Source organism: Tachysurus vachellii, chromosome 15 (genome assembly GCF_030014155.1).
Source record: "Tachysurus vachellii isolate PV-2020 chromosome 15, HZAU_Pvac_v1, whole genome shotgun sequence".
Lineage (NCBI taxonomy): Eukaryota > Metazoa > Chordata > Actinopteri > Siluriformes > Bagridae > Tachysurus > Tachysurus vachellii.
Genome location: NC_083474.1, coordinates 3,882,452 through 3,901,464, shown reverse-complemented (window position 1 = coordinate 3,901,464; position 19,013 = coordinate 3,882,452). Strand labels below are relative to the sequence as shown.

Here is a 19,013-nt window from a genome sequence, read left to right as displayed (position 1 = left end):
TATGTCAGCATTGCTGTAACAGGGAAAAGTACAGAAATTCAACTTCTATCTGACTCTACAATGAGTCAACAATGAGAATGGGAGACTTTGCGGACACTGGAGATAATGCCCATGCCAACTGATTTTGCATACCCAGTTCATAGGTTGCGTATTGAAGTTAGTCTTCAATTTCAGTCTGTTTAACTTGTCAGTTATGTCTGTGTTTATTCATTCTTTCTTATTTGTGATATTTGTGAGTTTACTGCACAGTTTAAGTTGTGTGCTGCTCGTGTTAATTCCTCCCTGTTGCTGCCGGTGTGACACCAATTTTCCCCTTGGGGATTCATCAAGTTCTCTTTACTCTTCTCTAACTTTACTTTACTCTACTCTGCTCTACTCTACTTTACTCTACTCACCCCCACCTCCCTTGACCTGTTCCACATTGTGTGGTGTTGCAACCTGTAACCGAAAATGATGTCCCTGGGATTTTCATTCATTCATCTTCTACCGCTTATCCGAACTACCTCGGGTCACAGGGAGCCTGTGCCTATCTCAGGCGTCATTGGGCATCAAGGCAGGATACACCCTGGATGGAGTGCCAACCCATCGCAGGGCACACACACACTCTCATTCACTCACGCAATCACACACTAGGGACAATTTTCCAGAGATGCCAATCAACCTACCATGCATGTCTTTGGACCGGGGGAGGAAACCGGAGTACCCGGAGGAAACCCCCGAGGCACGGGGAGAACATGCAAACTCCACACACACAAGGTGGAGGCGGGAATCGAACCCCGACCCTGGAGGTGTGAGGCGAACGTGCTAACCACTAAGCCACCGTGCCTCCTCCCTGGGATTTTATATAATGAAATTGAAATATAAAGAAGTATATAAGAAGTATAAAAGTGTGTTAGAAAAAATAAAAATAGAGCGTCATGAAGCTTATGAAGGGATCAAAACAAATCCAGGACAAAGTTCTGGACAAATATCAGTCTGTGTTGGATATAAACATTTTCCAAACTTTGAAACTCTTGCAGAGCTACATTAAATATGTTACAAAAAAATGTAAAGATTGCAACAGAATCATAACGAGGAGACCTTCCACTTGATGCCAGCATACCACCACCAGCATGCTCCACAGTGAGAATGGTATTAAGTTAATCAGAAAACTGCCTGATGTTAATATCTTTCAGTAATTGGAGCACAGCCATCTCTCTTCCATGAGACACTGATTGGGACAAAGTGTTCCCTATTGCTTGTTAGAATATTGGCACCCAACCCTTATTTTATTGTGATTGATAATATTATTGGGACACAACTTCCCTTTTACTGCTGTCAGCTGTGTTGAAAACACAACCTTCTCTCACTATTGCTTGATTTGGATGTTTATTACCAATTTTACACCACCCCATCTTCACTTTTTCACCTGTCAGTCACTCTTTTGCATGGCCTTCCCTTGTTGTAAAGTCCACTGATTTCACACTTATTCGTTGGGCAAATTTGGGTGAAAACATTCCATTACTGTTGCCTAATCAATTAAACAGTTCCCTTTATGTTAATCACTAATTGGGACGCAGTTCTTAGTTTACCCTGGGTCATTGATTCCAACAGTGTTCCCTAATGCTTGTCAGAAATTGGGACACAGCCCTTTATGTCTGTCACCAATAATGAAACACAAGATGTTTCCTCTTCCTCGCTTCCTCACCTGTCAGTGACTGTTTTGGATATGAATGTCCCTTATTGTAATCCACTGGTTACTGATCCCACACTTCTTGATGGTTAAGAATTTGATCGCAACCTTCTTTTACTGATTATAAATCGAAACAGCCATCTCAGTATCAGACTGTAATTGGAACACATCCTGCTAATATAGTGGATTCAATTAAAGAATCTTCACTCACTGTCGGTCAAAAATTGGGACACAGTCCTCCCTTTCCCACAGGTCAGACTATTCATTACTGCTGGCCAAAAATTAGGACAGAGCTTTCTTTTACTATGATCAATAATTGAAACACAGCCCTCTGTTTATCTTACTCACTAATGGGTACATAGACCTTTGTAAACTATCCCTTCCTCACCAATCAGTCACTATATGGCACACGAACGTCCCTTATTCTGCATCACTGCATTGATTGGTTAATTTTCTCACCCTTACTAATTGAACAAAAACTAAACTGGGACATGACGTTCCCTTACTGTCAGTTATGGATTGGGACAGAACTATCTCTTAGTTTTGGCTACAAGGTTCCCACAATGTCGCGTAAGAATTGGAACACAGCCCTTCCTTTACCACATGTCAGACTAACCCCTCCTGCTGGTCAGAAATTGGGACATAGACGTCCATTACAGTCACCCACTAAACCTCAGGATTTTTCCTCATATGTTTGTCTACATGTTAAAGCTGTGACAGCAGTATTAACACATATTTTTAAGCATTTTATTGATAAGTTTAAAACAAGGCAGATGCAGAAAGAAAGTCATTATATTTCAAAACAATCAGCATTCAAATACTTTATTTCATGAAAAATGAAAACAATTAAATTAGGAAGAATAAAAAAACAAAGGTGGGACTCATTTTAGTCAGGATTCAGTTTTGCACTATGCTCATTGTGTGTGTGTGTGTGTGTGTGTGGCAGCTAAGACTGATGCGTGTTGAGATGTTTATTTTATTTCTCTTTCTGTCATTCTGTATAGACATTTTGGACACAACTCCACCGTCACACCCACACACACACACACGCACACACATACCACACGCACACACTCAGTGTCGACCCAATTGTGTGTAACGAGGCCACTTGTGACACGGTGTAACTGCCAAAAACCAAGTCTGTCACTATGACAGGCAGCACAGTCCACCAATCACAGAAGAGATAAAGGTCAAAGTCTGAGAAGGTGAAAAGTGAGAGCGAGTAAAATGGAACGAGACAGACAAGAAAATAGAATGTGTGTGTGTGTGTGTGTGTGTGTGTGAGAGAGAGAGAGAGAGAGAGAGAGAGAGAGAGAGAGAGAGAGAGAGAGAGAGAGAGAGAGAGAGAGAGAGAGAGAGAGAGAGAGAGAGAGAGAGGGAGAGAGAGAGAGAGAGTGAGGGGGAGAGAGAGGGAGAGAGAGAGAGAGAGAGAGAGAGAGAGAGAGAGAGAGAGAGAGAGAGAGAGAGAGAGAGAGAGAGAGAGAGTAAAGGGGAGAGAAGCATAGAAACAGACAAACTTTTAAAACAGAGGGTTTTAGGTAGAACAGATTTAAGATTTAAATGAAAGGGAAAGAGAGACAAATAGAAAGGAATCAATATTATCATATAAACTATGGCATTAACAGAACTGGTGTACAGTCGATGGCACGCTTGGCGTTAAAGGCACGATGTGGTAAAATCCCCTGAGGTGCCAAACAGCCCTGCGCGATACCCAACACACATACACACGATAGTTTAGAATTCTAGTCGTTCTTATAGGTGTGGAGTGTGGGTCTTATATAAAACAACACTATTATTTATGTGGACTAACCACTGACAATTCAGTCCCCATAAAGGGCTAAATACATGTTCACCGTATTACAGTAGTGAGCAATACTGCAATCCAGAGAACTGTCTCATTATTGTAAAACAGTGTTGGGTGTAAAAGTTTGTGCACCGCCACACTGTTTCTTGTTTTTAATAAAGGGAAAAGTCTATAAATTAAAAATTCTATGTTATGATTTGTGTACAAAGAAATATAATCTGGGTGTGTCTGAAGGAGCAAAAAAAAGGCAAAAAATCTAGAACGCAGTTGTGCAAGATGCTGAAAAATCTGGGTGCACAAACTTTTGCACTCAATTGTAAACATTGAATTGAAGGAGAAATGTGAAACCTATGAGTAGACAGTTACAAAGATACACACACACACACACACACACGCACACACAGGTGAGGTTAGTGTCCAACTTGTGTACAAACTTGCCTGTCGTGTTTAAAGCAACAGGTGAACAAGTGGGCGGGATGTAATCCCTCCCTTAGAGCCAATCAGATTTCACAAACAGGCAGACTGACAGCCCTGTAGTAGGAGGCAACAGTGGATTACCATGGTAACGAGGAGCATCAGCAAACAAAACCACTCTACAGTTTTATTAATTCTCTACAGTAATCATTATTATTATGGATGATCCTCTGTGTGTGTGTGTGTGTGTGTGTGTGTGTGTGTGTGTGTGTGTGTGTGTGTGTGTGTGTGTGTGAGAGAGAGAGAGAGAGAGAGAGAGAGAGAGAGAGAGAGAGAGTACTTGACATTTATGGAGAATAAAGAAAAAATGAGATGTTTCTCGAAGAGGTCACATCGAGCATGGTCACATTGTTCCTCTTAAAAAACAAAGCTGAAGGACACAATAAAAAAAAACATCTTTTTTTTCTGTAACAAAGAAAGAGAGAAGAGCTTTTCTGACGCATCGCACGCTCACAGACATGCCGCAAAAAATCACATGTACAAAAATAGACCGACTTTCCCACAATCCCTGAAACGTCCTCGACACAAATCCTTTCTGTTCTTCACCACACACCGAGATTATTAAGAGAAAAAAGGAAATACTGTGACTATAATAATAATAATAATAATAATAATAATAATAATAATAATAATAATAATAATAATAATAATAATGAGTGATTACAAAATTAGTCCAGGAAAGAAAAAAATCTTTTTTTATGCTTGGTTTTAAAATACATTTTCCCATCACACTACAAATATTCAACATTCCAGCATTTTCTCGTCGTTGATTGTGACGGCGAACAGTTTGGCAGATTACAATAAGAGTTTCTGTAGCAAGCAGCCATGCCCAAAGGATGCGCAACCAGGACCCAGAATGCAATGGGGCCAGAAATGTCGAGAAAAGGGGCGGAGCTAAACAGGACAGCCAAAATTCACAAAACCGTGCAAAAATAGACTGGACGGTGCAAATCCGAGCGTTCAAGCATTCGACTTACGATACATGCAGAAGAAAATTTTCAGTCTTTCATTTCTCCATTGTTTTTTATGACATTTTCTTCACTTGATCCATTTTTAATGTAATTTTCTTGCAAATGTTATAGGCATGGCCTCCAGTTCAAGTTCAACCTCTTCCTTTCCACCGCACTGCCGAAAAGATTGTTGAGACGCTGTAAAAAAATACAACAACAAAAAAACGATATTGTCGGCATTAGACAACTGTCTGTATGCAAATGAGAGGGGCGGAGTCTAAAACAAACATGCCGAATCAAACATTCCCAACAGAAACTGGGGTTGTGACTGGAATAGAATAGCGAGTGTTCACTGCTCTCTTTCCTCCTCTTCCTCTTCTGCATCTTCGTCTGCTTCATCTTCATCTTCCTCATCGAGTGACACCACGCCGGATGAAGCAACATCTGAAACTTTCCTCCGTGCGGAATATTCCTGCGTGCACCAAGCCCCGCTCCTACAGTCCTTGCAAGGCGCATCATCATCTTCAAACGTCTCAGAGAACAAATGGCTCCGCCTTTGCCCTGCCCTCTGGAGGCGTGCTAAAAGCAGGAGGTCCTCCCTGCCATGCAGCGCACCCAGGATCTTGGCAGTGAGGTTGTCACCACAGCGACCGAGGTCACGCAGCAATGGGTGTGTCTCGTCCAAGCTGCATGTGCTGGACTCCAGTGTGTCCGGGGGCGACCCTGCCAATCCTGCCGGTGGCGAAAGATCGACTGCGACTCCACTTTCAGCTTCACGCATCCGAGCCTCACAGACCCGAGTGTGTATGAGGTCACGCAGGTAATGAGGGTACGAAGAAAGATCTGCAGAGAGAGACAACACTGCATGAGCGTATGCATTAAAACATTAGACTTTTTGTCCATCAACACCTTTTGAACAATCAGATTCCAGCACTGTGTAAACAGCACGGTTTTGTAAAGCGGTTTTGAATTGATTTAGATTTTTATTCCTAATGCTTAAATATTACGAGAGCTTAAATATTAAATAATCTAAAATTGAAATCTAAGAGATATCTTTTTCAAATGCCATCTAAATTCCAGATTATACTGTAAATGATATTTTAATAAATATATTATTAATTGCATTGCATTAATTGCAACTGTTCCAAACCAAATGATGCAATGATAATAATAATCAAATATAAATGTAATATAATTCCAAGAGTTCTATATATTCACTTTAGATTTTTAATCGATTTTTTAAAACGGAACGTGTAACTCATGTAACATTTATACACTTCTTTGTCTTTCAGCTCCACTGCTGGTTTTTATTGTTTTTCTTTTCTCTCCTCTCATCTCTCCTTCGCTCTGTCTGTACATTAAACTTGCAGGAGAAATGAGGCTGCTATATCAAATTACACCACAGAGAAAGATGAAAAAAGAGAGAGAGAGAGAGAGAGAGAGAGAGAGAGAGAGAGAGAGAGAGAGAGAGAGAGAGAGAGAGAGAAAGCATGAGAGAAAGAAAGAATGGATGGAAATCCCATTTCAATCCAAAGACTTGAACCTTATAAAAAACGAGCCATTAATGTACTGCTTTTATTATTATTGTCCTTGTTGTTTGTTGTTGTTGTGATTATGATGGTGATTATTTCCGCCCGGTGCTCAAATATCTCGGAATGAAAGTAGGGCACTGGGACAGATCGTCGTGTCCTGATTCACGTCAGAGTCAATGTGAGTACAGAGTCATGTCAGAATGACTGGAGCACTCGCTTACTATGTCAGTCTCCTCTCTTCGTCCTTTGCCGCAGCTTCATTCTCACGCTAATGTTCTATTTTATATTTCAAGTGATAGTAATAAAAATACTAATAAAAGCCTAGGAGAAGCCTTCTGGAAGATTTAAATTTTTTTTTTCTGTATATGAAAGCATGTTTAGAGAAACAGCAAGTTGCTTATTATTATTATTATTATTATTATTATTATTATTATTGTTGTTGTTGTAGTAATAGTAACATACGTAACATATGACAATTTATTTATTTATGAATTAATGAATTATTTAGGGGGCACGGTGGCTTAGTGGTTAGTACGTTCGCCTCACACCTCCAGGGTCGGGGTTCGATTCCCGCCTCCGCCTTGTGTGTGTGGAGTTTGCATGTTCTCCCCGTGCCTCGGGGGTTTCCTCCGGGTACTCTGGTTTCCTCCCCCGGTCCAAAGACATGCACGGTAGGTTGATTGGCATCTCTGGAAAATTGTCCGTAGTGTGTGATTGCGTGAGTGAATGAGTGTGTGTGTGTGCCCTGCGATGGGTTGGCACTCCGTCCAGGGTGTATCCTGCCTTGATGCCCGATGACGCCTGAGATAGGCACAGGCTCCCCGTGACCCGAGGTAGTTCGGATAGGCGGTAGAAGATGAGTGAGAGTGAGTGAATTATTTATGAATTCTTTATTCATTATTATTATTTAAGTTTATTTATTTTTAAATTACATTATTGTTAATCCTTAATTCTTTTCAGCATGTTATTGCCCCTTCACTAAAATCACTATTTTTTTTGTTTGTTTCTCATCCCTTTAAGATTGACTCCTTTCTCATCTTGAAATGAGTCATGAACATTTATGCGTATTTTACACATTTTTATTGTGCTGTGTGTGTGTATGTGTATGTGTATGTGTGTATGTGTACCTGTACTCTGTGTTGTGGGCTCGTTAGCAGACAGGAAGTCCTCATCATACGAATCATCATTTGATTCATCTCCGTCTACTGAAGACCAGGCACGAAGTTTTGCCTCGGCGATGGCAAACTGTTCTGCCACACCTAACGCACACACACACACACACAAACACACACACGCACACACATGCACACACACACAGATCATCAGCAAACACACACAGTCCTATATAATAAACAAATAACACATGAGTCAATGACACACTTACACACACACATTGTTTCATTTTAGTGGTACATTTCAGTAGAGGGCAAGACTTTGCCATGGAGACTATCTAATTTTCAGTGAACAACGCACTCTTCTGTTTGATTGACAGCACGATGACGCATAATGATGACATCACATGTAAGTGTCCTCTACTGAAGTGACCTCGCTGCCTCAAAAAATCATGAGTTTGCATTTATATATATATATATATATATATATATACACAGCACACACAAACACACATAGAGAAATACATTCTGGTCTGCGATTGGCTGTGTGATTCAGCAAGATTGGATCGATTTCCTGCAACCTATTTAATTGACCAATCAGAGTGCAGAAGTGCCATCCGCCCTCCACCCCGGATCTGTTCTGTACTGTGAAGATCAATTCAGCCCATTCATCTCTCTCTCTCTCTTTCTCTCACTCACTCACTCACTCACTCACTCACTCACACACACACACACACACATACACACACACCACTCCTTGGAAAAAAGCCAAACTCCTGTAGAAAGGGCTGCAGTACCTCTCTCTCTCTCTGTGTGTGTGTGTGTGTGTGTGTGTGTGTGTGTGTGTGTGTGTGTGTGTACACAAATACACACACACACACACACGCACACATTTGAAGTATTGAAAATACTTAAGAGAATGATCATCATAACTTTCATGGCAAAGTTGCTTGGTTAGAAATTAATTTTTAAACACTGAGCTGCTGAGGTAAAAAAGCTGTCCTGTTTCCATAGCAACATATAGACGTCCAATAGTTCTCTTCACAGAGTGTGTGTTTACCTGCCTGTCTACATTCATTAACTAGCTATTTACTGTATTTATAACCCATCTGATCCTACCAAAAGGTGAATAAAATACATAAATTGACGTGCTAGCTCTTAGTTCAACATTTAAACCGACCCTTTAATACAATATAATAATATTTTAAATGATGAAACTTTGCAGTTCTCTTTGCATTTTTTTTTTTGGCAAATATCATGAGTTCAGACCTTACTTGTTAATGCTAGTTGGTTAAATCTGATTCAACTCAGGACAACTCTAAAAAAGAAAAATGCCAATTAAGTTTAATCCATGGTCAACATGACACAAGTCTCCAGTGTGTCCTCTAGCTTTGTAATACTTTTTCATTTTCGATTTAAAGTAACTCTTGTAGCTAGTTTTAACAGCTACATAAGTTAGCTTACTTACTTAAGTTACCTCAGCTTGCTACATTTAGAGATTTACCTGAGAGGCTGCAACTGTAAATCATGCTAAACATGCTAGTTGCAAAGACAGACCGTTTGAAATTTGTATTTCACCCAGAGCAACTTCTGTTAATATCAGAACACTCACACACACACACACACACACACACACACACACACACACACACACACACACACACACACACACACACACACTGACCAGCAGCAAAGCGAGCCTCCTGCTCGCCCTCTGACAGATCTGAGTAGGAGTTAAAGTCAGACTCGAGGGCGTTGGGAGTATCGGTAGGTTTGCACCATCCTTTCCACTCAATCAGGTGAGCGACACGTCCCTGCGCCATCGCTGTTGGCTTTGTTACGTGATCCTTCACCACCTGAGATATACCTGCAAGTGCACACACACACGTATGTATCAGTGGAAAGAAAAAAAATGCAGAAATGCACAAGAGGAATGGGTGGATGTGTAGAAGAGAACTGTGTGTGTGTGTGTGTACCATGAAGTGAGGATCTGGCGAGTGCTGCGATCTCCTGAATTGTGAGAGCTCTTCTGGATTTGGGCAACATAGTGTCAGGGTCCTCAACATTTACCTGAAACAGAGAAACGATGTGAAATTATGAGGAGGAGGAAGAGCAGAGGGATGAGAATGATGAGATCAACGAGGACTAGGATGAGGAGAATGGTGATGAGGATGATACAGATTATGGTGAGATGATGAGGATGAGGATGATGATAATGGCGAGGATGAGTTGCAAGATGAGGAGGAGAATTGGGATGAGGATGAAGAGAATGTGAATGTGGATGAGGATAATGAGGAGGATTGTCTACAACAATTCTAGAATAATTCTATACAGCAATGTTTAAACATGTTCGAAGTTTACAGGAATGAGAAAGGATGCGTAAATTCATGTCTAGATGTGGATAATTTTTGTAGGTGAAATTTAACACTGCAAACCTACTAACATTTAGTGTGAGCCAATAGGAAACAGTGCTCAGATACAGTAAAACATAGGGTCTGCTAAATAGTAATGATCATTTTCTGAATTAATTAAAAAAAGTTTTTAAAATTACACCACATCGAATTTTTGCTCCATCTTCAATGAAAGGTTTTCACTTTTTGTTTTTTGACACACTGAAATGTGTAAAAAAAGTTAACAAACCATAATTACATGATATGAGTGTAGTTATTTTAAGTTTTTGAGTGTAGTTGGCACTAACTGTGTTTATATGACGATTGAGAATAATAATAATAATAATAATAATAATAATAATAATAATAATAATAATAATAATAATAATAATAATAATAATAATAATAATAATAATAATAATAATAATAAAATAATGTTTTTTCCTGCACAATTTAACTGCAGCTTATTTCAGTTCATTATAAAACACATTAGTAATGACTGTAATGGATCAGACTGTTAACTCCCTACTGATGCTTTGCCGCCTGCTGACGTCACCGCAGCACCGTGCTTTTTATAGTCTCGGCGACCGAGTGGCACGCGCACACGCTCACACGCCGTATTTTCTGCGGCGTGTTCAAGGGAATGAGGTTCGAGGACATGTGTGTGTGTGTGTGTTTGTGTGTGAGAGAGAGAGAGAGAGAGAGAGAGAGAGAGAGAGAGAGAGAGAGAGTGTGTGTGTGCGCCACAATAAGGGGGATCATGTCATCTAGGTGTGTAAAAATGACTTTCGCTTTAACCAAGGATCTAATTTGGACGCAGGATCTCTCTCTCTCTCACTCTCTCTCACTCCCTCTCTCTCTCACACACACACACACACACATACTACCTATACTCACTCACTATATGTGGCTCGAGAGGTGCATCATTGTCATTGATGCCCGATATTATGCCATTTTTTGAAGCATAAGTCTCTCTTTCGCGCGCTCTCTCTCTCTCTCCCGCTCTCTCCTACAGCAACAAGCGCGCGCCACAGGTTTCATAACAATACAGCCGACGAAAAAAAAACCCGAAGCGGTGCTTCGATGCATTCACCACATGCACACGCACACACACACGCACACGCGCGCGAGCACACACGCACACAACCACACACGCACACAACCACACACACGTTATAGAGTTGCTCATTTATACAGGGCAAGAGAAAGAAGGAGAGATCAGAGGTTTTGCTACACAAAAGGTTTTGGACACAAATGCATGCACGCGCAGGCGGGTATCATACCGATCACTTGGACAGCGACCGCAGATATTCGCATCTCTCGCACGGTTAAATCATGCATGCACATGCACGGGCGGTTACGCACACAAGCTCTTTATTAGGAAATTATGAATGTAAGAAAGAACGAGAGGAAATGATAAGAATACCACAGTGGCCGAATCGCCGCTCGCGCCGCAGAGGAACAGCAGCTTTTCCATGTGCGAACCGGCAAAACGGGACCCAACCGCTCCTCACAGCAGACATGCCACGTCTCCGTTCTGTTAACGACCCGTCCTCCTACTCTCTCTATCTCCCTCTCTCTCTCTCCCCCGGTCTCTAATTCTGTCGCCAAAAAACGAGCATTTCTATAGCAACCGATCACCATGGAACGGATGTCTCCCCGGGGGTGATAGAGAGGGAGGGAGTGAAGGGGGGACTACGGGACAGCTCGTGTCGCCGCGATGCCCGGACTGACGTCACGTGCATCACGTCACATCGAACGTGGCTCGCGCTCTATCTCAACACCCGCCATGTAACGTTTCTGTTAATGCATTCTAACTTCACACTAAACTCTAAGGATTAATCAGCTGATAAACTGAAGGCAACGAGTTTTGGGTTTGAGCCTGAAATCTTGAAGAGCAATAAGATAAATACTTGGTCAAGACAAAGCATCATGTTTCTACTATTTTACTATCTTCCTCATCAGGTGGCACATGCTACACTATCAGAACTCATTAATTAATGAATAATAACTAACCTAGCAAATATTAATGATGAACAACGTTCACGGTTGTTATGCCAACATAAGAATTGCAAACTCTAGCATTTTCACAGTGAGACCCTGAGGCTTTAATTGGATACTCTGAAATGAAATCCCACTGTGTTATGTGTTTCCTGCATGTTTACTCATGAAACTAATGAACTATTACTCATGAAACACATTTACTAATGAACTAATCTAAACTAGTACAGAGCGAGATGCAGAAGAAAACATGCGTGAATAAGAGTTTTTGTTTCAAATCCACACATAAATTTACAATCGTTATCATTTTACAATACATATTTAGTTAGCTTACACAGCTAAGTGGCTAGTTATGCAAACCCTGCTGGTGGTCTAAAACTATTAACAAAATGCTAAAGGTATGAAAAGCTAAAGTTTCTGGTTTAACTAAAGACTAATCTATTTCTGGTGTTTGCTAGACCTAACACAATTGTGTTTGTTAGGCTAAACATTAAATTATCTTTTATAAATGTTAAATGGTTGCTAAATCTCTTTGTGTTTGCGTTAAACTTGGTTTATCATATTAAATATGGAATTGATTTCTACTTTTAGTTGAGCGAAGAGTAGCTGCGACTGATCACACTTTGTAGTTCGCTGTAGCGAGGAGATTAACTACAGAATGAGAGGAATAGCATGTGATTGGCGTTCACAGTGAGACAACAAAGACTGCTATTTTTGGAGGCTCTTTATAATGGCTCAAGCAGTGTGTGGGAGACACTCTTTTTCTTTTCTCTCGGTTGTCTCGGCTCCCGGCACTCAATGCGGCTCGGTTGTGGGTAGCTGAAAGAACATGAGTCGAGGATGCTGCTATTTCCAGATGTTCTGACACACATAAAGTTTTGAAAAGAAAGCATTGGCACCTCAATGTAACGATCCAGCTCCTCAAACGGTACGCCCAGAAGATGTGACAAACCACCGTGTGTGCTAGCACCCAATAGTGCGAGGTCAGATATGGAACTCTCAGTGCTCCAGTCCACACGAAACGGTACACCCGCCACTGTGGAGAGGAACAACATCGTAACGTGGCATAACAGCATGTTAGCATACTGACACGGCACCTGATATTGACTGAATAGGAACTTCAGTTTTTAATAATAAAAAGTTCATGAAGTCCAAAATTTAGGACACACTAGAGTAAATAAACAAACAAATAAATAATAAATAGAAAAGCCAAAAGCTAGGTGTTGGATCATGATTATTATTATTATTATTATTATTATTATTATTATTATTATTATTATTATTATTATTCAGTACCTGTGTACTTTGATTTATTTATTTATTTTTCACAGTCCAAATTTCGACACACATTTTCAGTTAAAGTGTCGATATTAAGTGCCGTTGCCATTATACAACAAGACCAGTGACTGTCCTGGTCAGTTGCCATGGCAACCGAAGTACCATTTGAAAAAGAGGCAGCTCACATTGTAGTGCATTACTTTCTAGAACTTTCCTTCGTGCAGCATATCATTTCTGATGAAATATATGCATGCATGCACAAGGTCGCTGTTACGCATCGCACGGCTTCATGCAACAGACTCCACACCCCCTGAAAGAATGTTCTGAGGGTTCCCAAGTGCACGGATATATGTGGATATCCAACAGGAAGCACCAGTCACACGCAAATGCTACTCAAAGATGTGATTGGTTGGAAAAGTTTGATTGTATAACTGCAGCACTGACAGTATTGCAGGTTTACATTAGTGTTCTTGATCTAATGTGTTTTAGTTCCTTACAGCTTTTTGTAAACTTTTAAGGCAGGAGTCTCCAGTGTTAGCACTGTGTAACAAGGAGAGCTGAAGCTGTAGGTTTTCTGACATCTTCAGGACAGAGGAGTTTAGATTTCGTCTTAACATGACAAGCTGTGTCTTGTTAACTTCAAGAGAGAATAAAAACAGAAGCCAGGAACTTACTTACAGATTTCTTTTTTCAGGGTTTTGTTATTGAGGGATACTGTATTGGTTATTTGTTATTGAGAGATACTCTAATATATGACATTCTACAAATTCATTCATTCATTCATTTTCTACCGCTTATCCGAACTATTCTCGGGTCACGGGGAACCTGTGCCTATCTCAGGCGTCATCGGGCATCAAGGCAGGATACACCCTGGATGGAGTGCCAACCCATCACGGGGCACACACACACTCTCATTCACTCACGCAATCACACACTACCGACAATTTTTCCAGAGACATATTCTAAAAATGATTAAAAAAAAGCACATGAACTTTACTTTTATGTTTAAATTTTTCAGTTTTTCCTTCAGCTTCTTCATTATTTTCTGCAAATACCACCAGCTCTAAATGATTAGCATGACAGATTTCAAGCTCCAGAGGACATAACACACAGTATTTAGGACTAAAGTATAAAAATGTAGAAAAGCACATAAATGAATCTTTTTTTTTAAATTAAAAGGTTTAAGGAGGTATAAGCAAGCTGAACTAAGTACCTTTTAGCATCAGGTACTGCCTGCACTTATGCTAATTAGCCTGTGAGGGATCGAAGTGGTATGAGTTACAGCTCTACTGTACCCTGCATTTCAGCGCTGTCTATAAAGCTGCCTCCCACACAGCCTTATTAACGCCATCACTGCAGTGGCGACTTGGGTTGCACTTCCTCTTTATTATCACTCGTTTTATGTTCTGGTTGATATCTGACACGGCACTGGTCTTTTCACTGTACACAGGACCGTGTGTGAGGCTACGGCCTCGCCCCGTTCAAGTCAATGAAACCAAATCCGTGCTGAAAGACATTGTCGCGTGTGATGCATCTTGTCAAAGTAACTGAACAATGGTGAATTCTAGTGGAAGTTGAACAGATAAATGTCTCACAGGATTGTTAGCATAAATCCAGAAAAGTTTGGAGATACAGTTATGTATTCCAAAAAAGTCTTTAATACAGTGCAGATGAAATACCTCTGACAATCCTGTTAAGGTGTTAGATTTCCTTATCCAGAGTTGAATGAACAGCTACGGTGTTGAAATACCTCATGTTACAATGTGTTCCATGCGATGATGCTAACATATACAACATTAATAATGCTGGACTTGGCTTTAATCCTAAAATCCTCACGCCTGTGGTGTGCAGTGTAACTTGAAACCAGGTGCTTACCAGGTTCAGCTTGGATCCTGTGAGGATTACAGAAACTAATCTGTTCTGATTCCAAAAATGAATCAGAGTCAAATCCTAAATGATTCAATTCAAATCAGAAGCAGATATCAGTCACTTTTCATCATAATCAAATAATAGGAATTTTAGATTTAGATTTTCTTTATTTCAAAATCTTATTACTTGGTGTTTAATGTAAGTATTGAATAGTCCATTAATTAACCAACAGAGTATTTATATAAATCCTACAGATTAAAATAAACTGTATTTAATTCCATTTTAAATGATCCCTTAATCACTTTGGTTACCGCAGTGCATTTAAAGTGGTGTTAATCGTGCCCATTTAGCTCCTGTAGTCAAATTACAAGTACTGTATTTGTAAAAGGTTAGCTGGACAGAAATGAACACCGTGGGTGCGTTCAAATAGCTGGTAGTGTTCAGTTAGCACAAACTGTGTGTATGTTGTTTAATTAATACCTACAGGTTCCAAAAAAGTAACAGCTAATGTAAATAACAATTCAGGTGTTCATGAAATAGTGTGACGAAATAATATGGTGTCGAGTTAACGCTCATGGTTCATGCACATCTACAGTCACGATCAAACTCAACAACACTGTAGGCGTTAATTTAGCACTGAGAATTTTTCATCTTGTCCCCGTTTGTCCGTATCACGTCCATCTGGTGTGAGAAACATTCACCGCGTCACACTGAGCAACAGGCGGAAAGGAAGCAGCACAGGCCATCTGGAAGACCGCAATGGATGATATGACCTCACCTAAGCTTAACACAGGGCATGTGTGTATGTGTGTGTGTGTGTGTGTGTGTGTATGTGTGTGTGAGAATCTTGGCTCTAAGCATCATTTGACTTTTATATTTATTGTGGAGTTCGTCCCGGCCAATGCCTGTGGGGAATTAGGACGAGAATGAATTGAGCTGCAGTAAGGTAATTCACTCTGATGACACCGATAACACCTGTACATGCACCTGTATCCATATCTGTACCTACACCTGCTGTACCTGACCTGCACCTGTATCTATATGTGTATCTATATCTATACCCGCATCTGCACTAGTATCTGTACCTGTACCAGTATCTGTACCTGCACTTGCAACTGTATCTGTATCTGCACCTGCACCTGTATGGAATTTAGGTCATGCCCACTGACCTTAACTCGACCTAAACTAAACACACCCCTGTCCTCCAGCGGTACTACTGATCACACACGTTTTGACTACATAACTGAACACACATGTACAATCCTACTACACTACTGAACACACAAATGAGTTTAATAAATTACTGAATATTTGTGACCTGTAAACATGCAAACACTTGGTCTACACTAGAGAACACACACTCACATGTTATTTGACTATTTTACCAAACACAAACGGAAGTTCTCCCAGTATATTACTAAATTATACATGCATCCTTCGACTACATTGCGGAAAACACACACATCCAGAAAACTATTCCCAAAAAAAAGACATCAGAACAAATAAAGGGTTTCATCCTTTTGTTTCTGTTTGTTTTGTGTTTCATATAGAAGGACGTACAAACAGACATTATAAAAAGATCTACAAAGATCTCATTATAAATTTTCACAACGAGCTTGGGTGTTTTAAGTGGTTGATTAACACTTTGATATTTTTAGACGAGGTTATCATATTGTGAAAAATTCACTACTCTACAAGTGTCACCAAACCGTGTTAGACATTAGATTAACATTGTAACCAAATATTCATGGTATTGGGGTGCCATTATTTTTGAAGAACACATTATATTTGGAAAACGTTAATACATAAATCACCTCAGTGATTACTTATGTATCTATTCGTTTTCACGATGCTTGCCAATTCTATATTATATTATATTATATTATATTATATTATATTATATTATATTATATTATATTATATTCGTATAGTGTGCCCAATCTCGTCCCTTAGCAACGGTTTCTCGCGCGCTACTGCATCATCATGCTTTTTCCCCTTCATGCGTGAATTATAAACGGGTGATGCAGGGTCGCGAACGCAGCATCAGCAGCATACAGTCCGCATTATTCCCGTTTCCGTTCAACAGTCTCACATACACATACGCACGCGCGTACACAAGCCGCAGACCATCCACCATTCAAGATGCACTCACAAACACACACGCGCACCCTCGTCAAAAAGCCCGCAGAATCCACGCGTGCAAAAAAACAACACTCTCGAGCCGAGATAGATAAAGCTTGGGCGTTATTTCACGTGCGCAGAACGGACGCGCAAGCTACTTTGTCTATCTCTCTTGTGCATCGCTCGTGCTCAGAGCAGGCAGAGCGGAAGTGCGGCTCTTACCTAGGGGGGTCTTGGAGGCGACGCAGCCCATGTTTACACACTGACCTGCAGTGCATCAATACACACACACACACACACACACACACACACACACACTTTCTCTCTGTGGGACGTATAGATCCTCTCGTTTCTTTGTGCCCCTCTTTAAGCTGCTCGTTCCGCTATCTATACAACTTTCCTGTTTTGCGTTCCCGCACGTGGCCCATGCAACCGTTCCTATGTCTGTGTCTTGTTTTGTTCTTTTTTCCACACTCACCACTACGTCACGCGGGGAAGACTCGACGCGTGCGTTTCAGCACCTTGGCGGCGGGACAGCGCTTGCGTGCTCTGTTTCCCAGGCGGTAGCCGCAGCATTGGTTGGTTGTCGTCGCGAGCGGGACGGATATTTACTTTTTCTTTTTATTCTTCTTCACTTTCCCAATCTCCTTCTTCTAAAGTCCGCGCGCTTCCAGCAACGTATATATATATTTTTGCTGCTTTTGCTTTTTTGTTTATGCAAGAGCGCAAAAAAGGGGCTCCAAATGAGACCCTACAAGCGGAATCTGCGTTTAATAACTCGTGCTGGGTTTGTCTCCGCCTCCAAATCGCGATATAATGGAGGCGGAACGAGTTGTGATTGGACAAACGAAGAGGGAGAGAGAGAGAGAGAGAGAGAGAGAGAGAGAGAGCGCGCTCAATAAACATTTACCTCGATAGCATTAGTAATGTGTAAATGATACTTCACGTGAGTGGCGGTGTAGCCGGTGCACGTGCAGGTAGACACGCACATAATTGCATACAGCTCTCGGTGTGCGCGTGAATTAAACAAATATACACCAGTTAAATTTCCTGTTTGAATAGCTCGAGCTCGTTACTTCCGCCTTTTAGAAATAGATGTATTGTGATAATGTATTTTTCTATCAAACTCACTTTAGGGCATAAAGGCTTTTTACTTTTAGGGCTTTTTACTTTTTTTCCCCATTAAATCTGAAGGTATTTAGTGATAAAACTGTGTAACGGGAAAGTTAATCCATGCTTCTTTTTTTTTAGATTTGTACATATATGGAAGTTATATATCTAATAAAAGGCTAAGATCACGTTATTTAAAAGTCGCCAATGAAATTTAATTCCGCTGATGCAAAAAATAGCAACACATTTAATTAGGAACACAATTAAAGGTTGGCAGCTCAGACAGAGGAAAGAGAAGGAACTGGACAGCGCAAAGAGACAGTCCTTTATATACCATATAGATTATTATATCACTATTTGGTGGAAGGAATCTTGTTAAATTGGTGGGGGTCGTCATGATTTATAAAGCAATAAACAGTTAAAAAAAAATACATATTACAGCAGCAGTACACTTAATGTGAAGGTGCTGTAACATTCCCACTAAAGGGCTCAGTAGTGTACTGTGAAGGCTTTAAAGGTTTCTACTTTCCACTTTCTACTCTCTCTAAAAGAACCATAAAACAAAGCGGTTAGAAGGTAAAATTAAGAAAACCCTTAATTATCCAATGATCCCTTAAAGAACCCAGAGCAGGTCCGCATGTTGGCCCAAGCACATTCTCACCATGAGCCAGGAAACGAACAAGCTCCTTTCTGCTACATA

The 19,013-nt window shown here is 40.5% G+C and overlaps 1 protein-coding gene across 3 annotated transcripts; it reads right to left on the bottom strand.

Moving 5' to 3' along the window:
* Positions 1-4,118: 4,118 nt before the first annotated feature.
* Positions 4,119-17,931, bottom strand: fam131ab (family with sequence similarity 131 member Ab). Of its 3 annotated transcripts, XM_060888855.1 has the most exons (6): positions 17,682-17,931; positions 12,835-12,971; positions 9,521-9,614; positions 9,229-9,411; positions 7,560-7,691; positions 4,119-5,743 (listed from the first exon to the last, which is right to left on the bottom strand). In XM_060888855.1, exons 3-6 carry the CDS (start codon positions 9,588-9,590, stop codon positions 5,250-5,252), a joined length of 879 nt encoding a protein of 292 aa, XP_060744838.1. In that variant the 5' UTR covers positions 9,591-9,614; positions 12,835-12,971; positions 17,682-17,931; the 3' UTR covers positions 4,119-5,249. The 3 variants fall into 3 exon arrangements, with proteins under 3 accessions (XP_060744838.1, XP_060744837.1, XP_060744836.1); XM_060888854.1 differs by lacking the exon at positions 12,835-12,971; XM_060888853.1 differs by lacking the exons at positions 12,835-12,971; positions 17,682-17,931 and adding an exon at positions 11,361-11,516.
* Between the last annotated feature and the right edge of the window lie 1,082 nt (positions 17,932-19,013).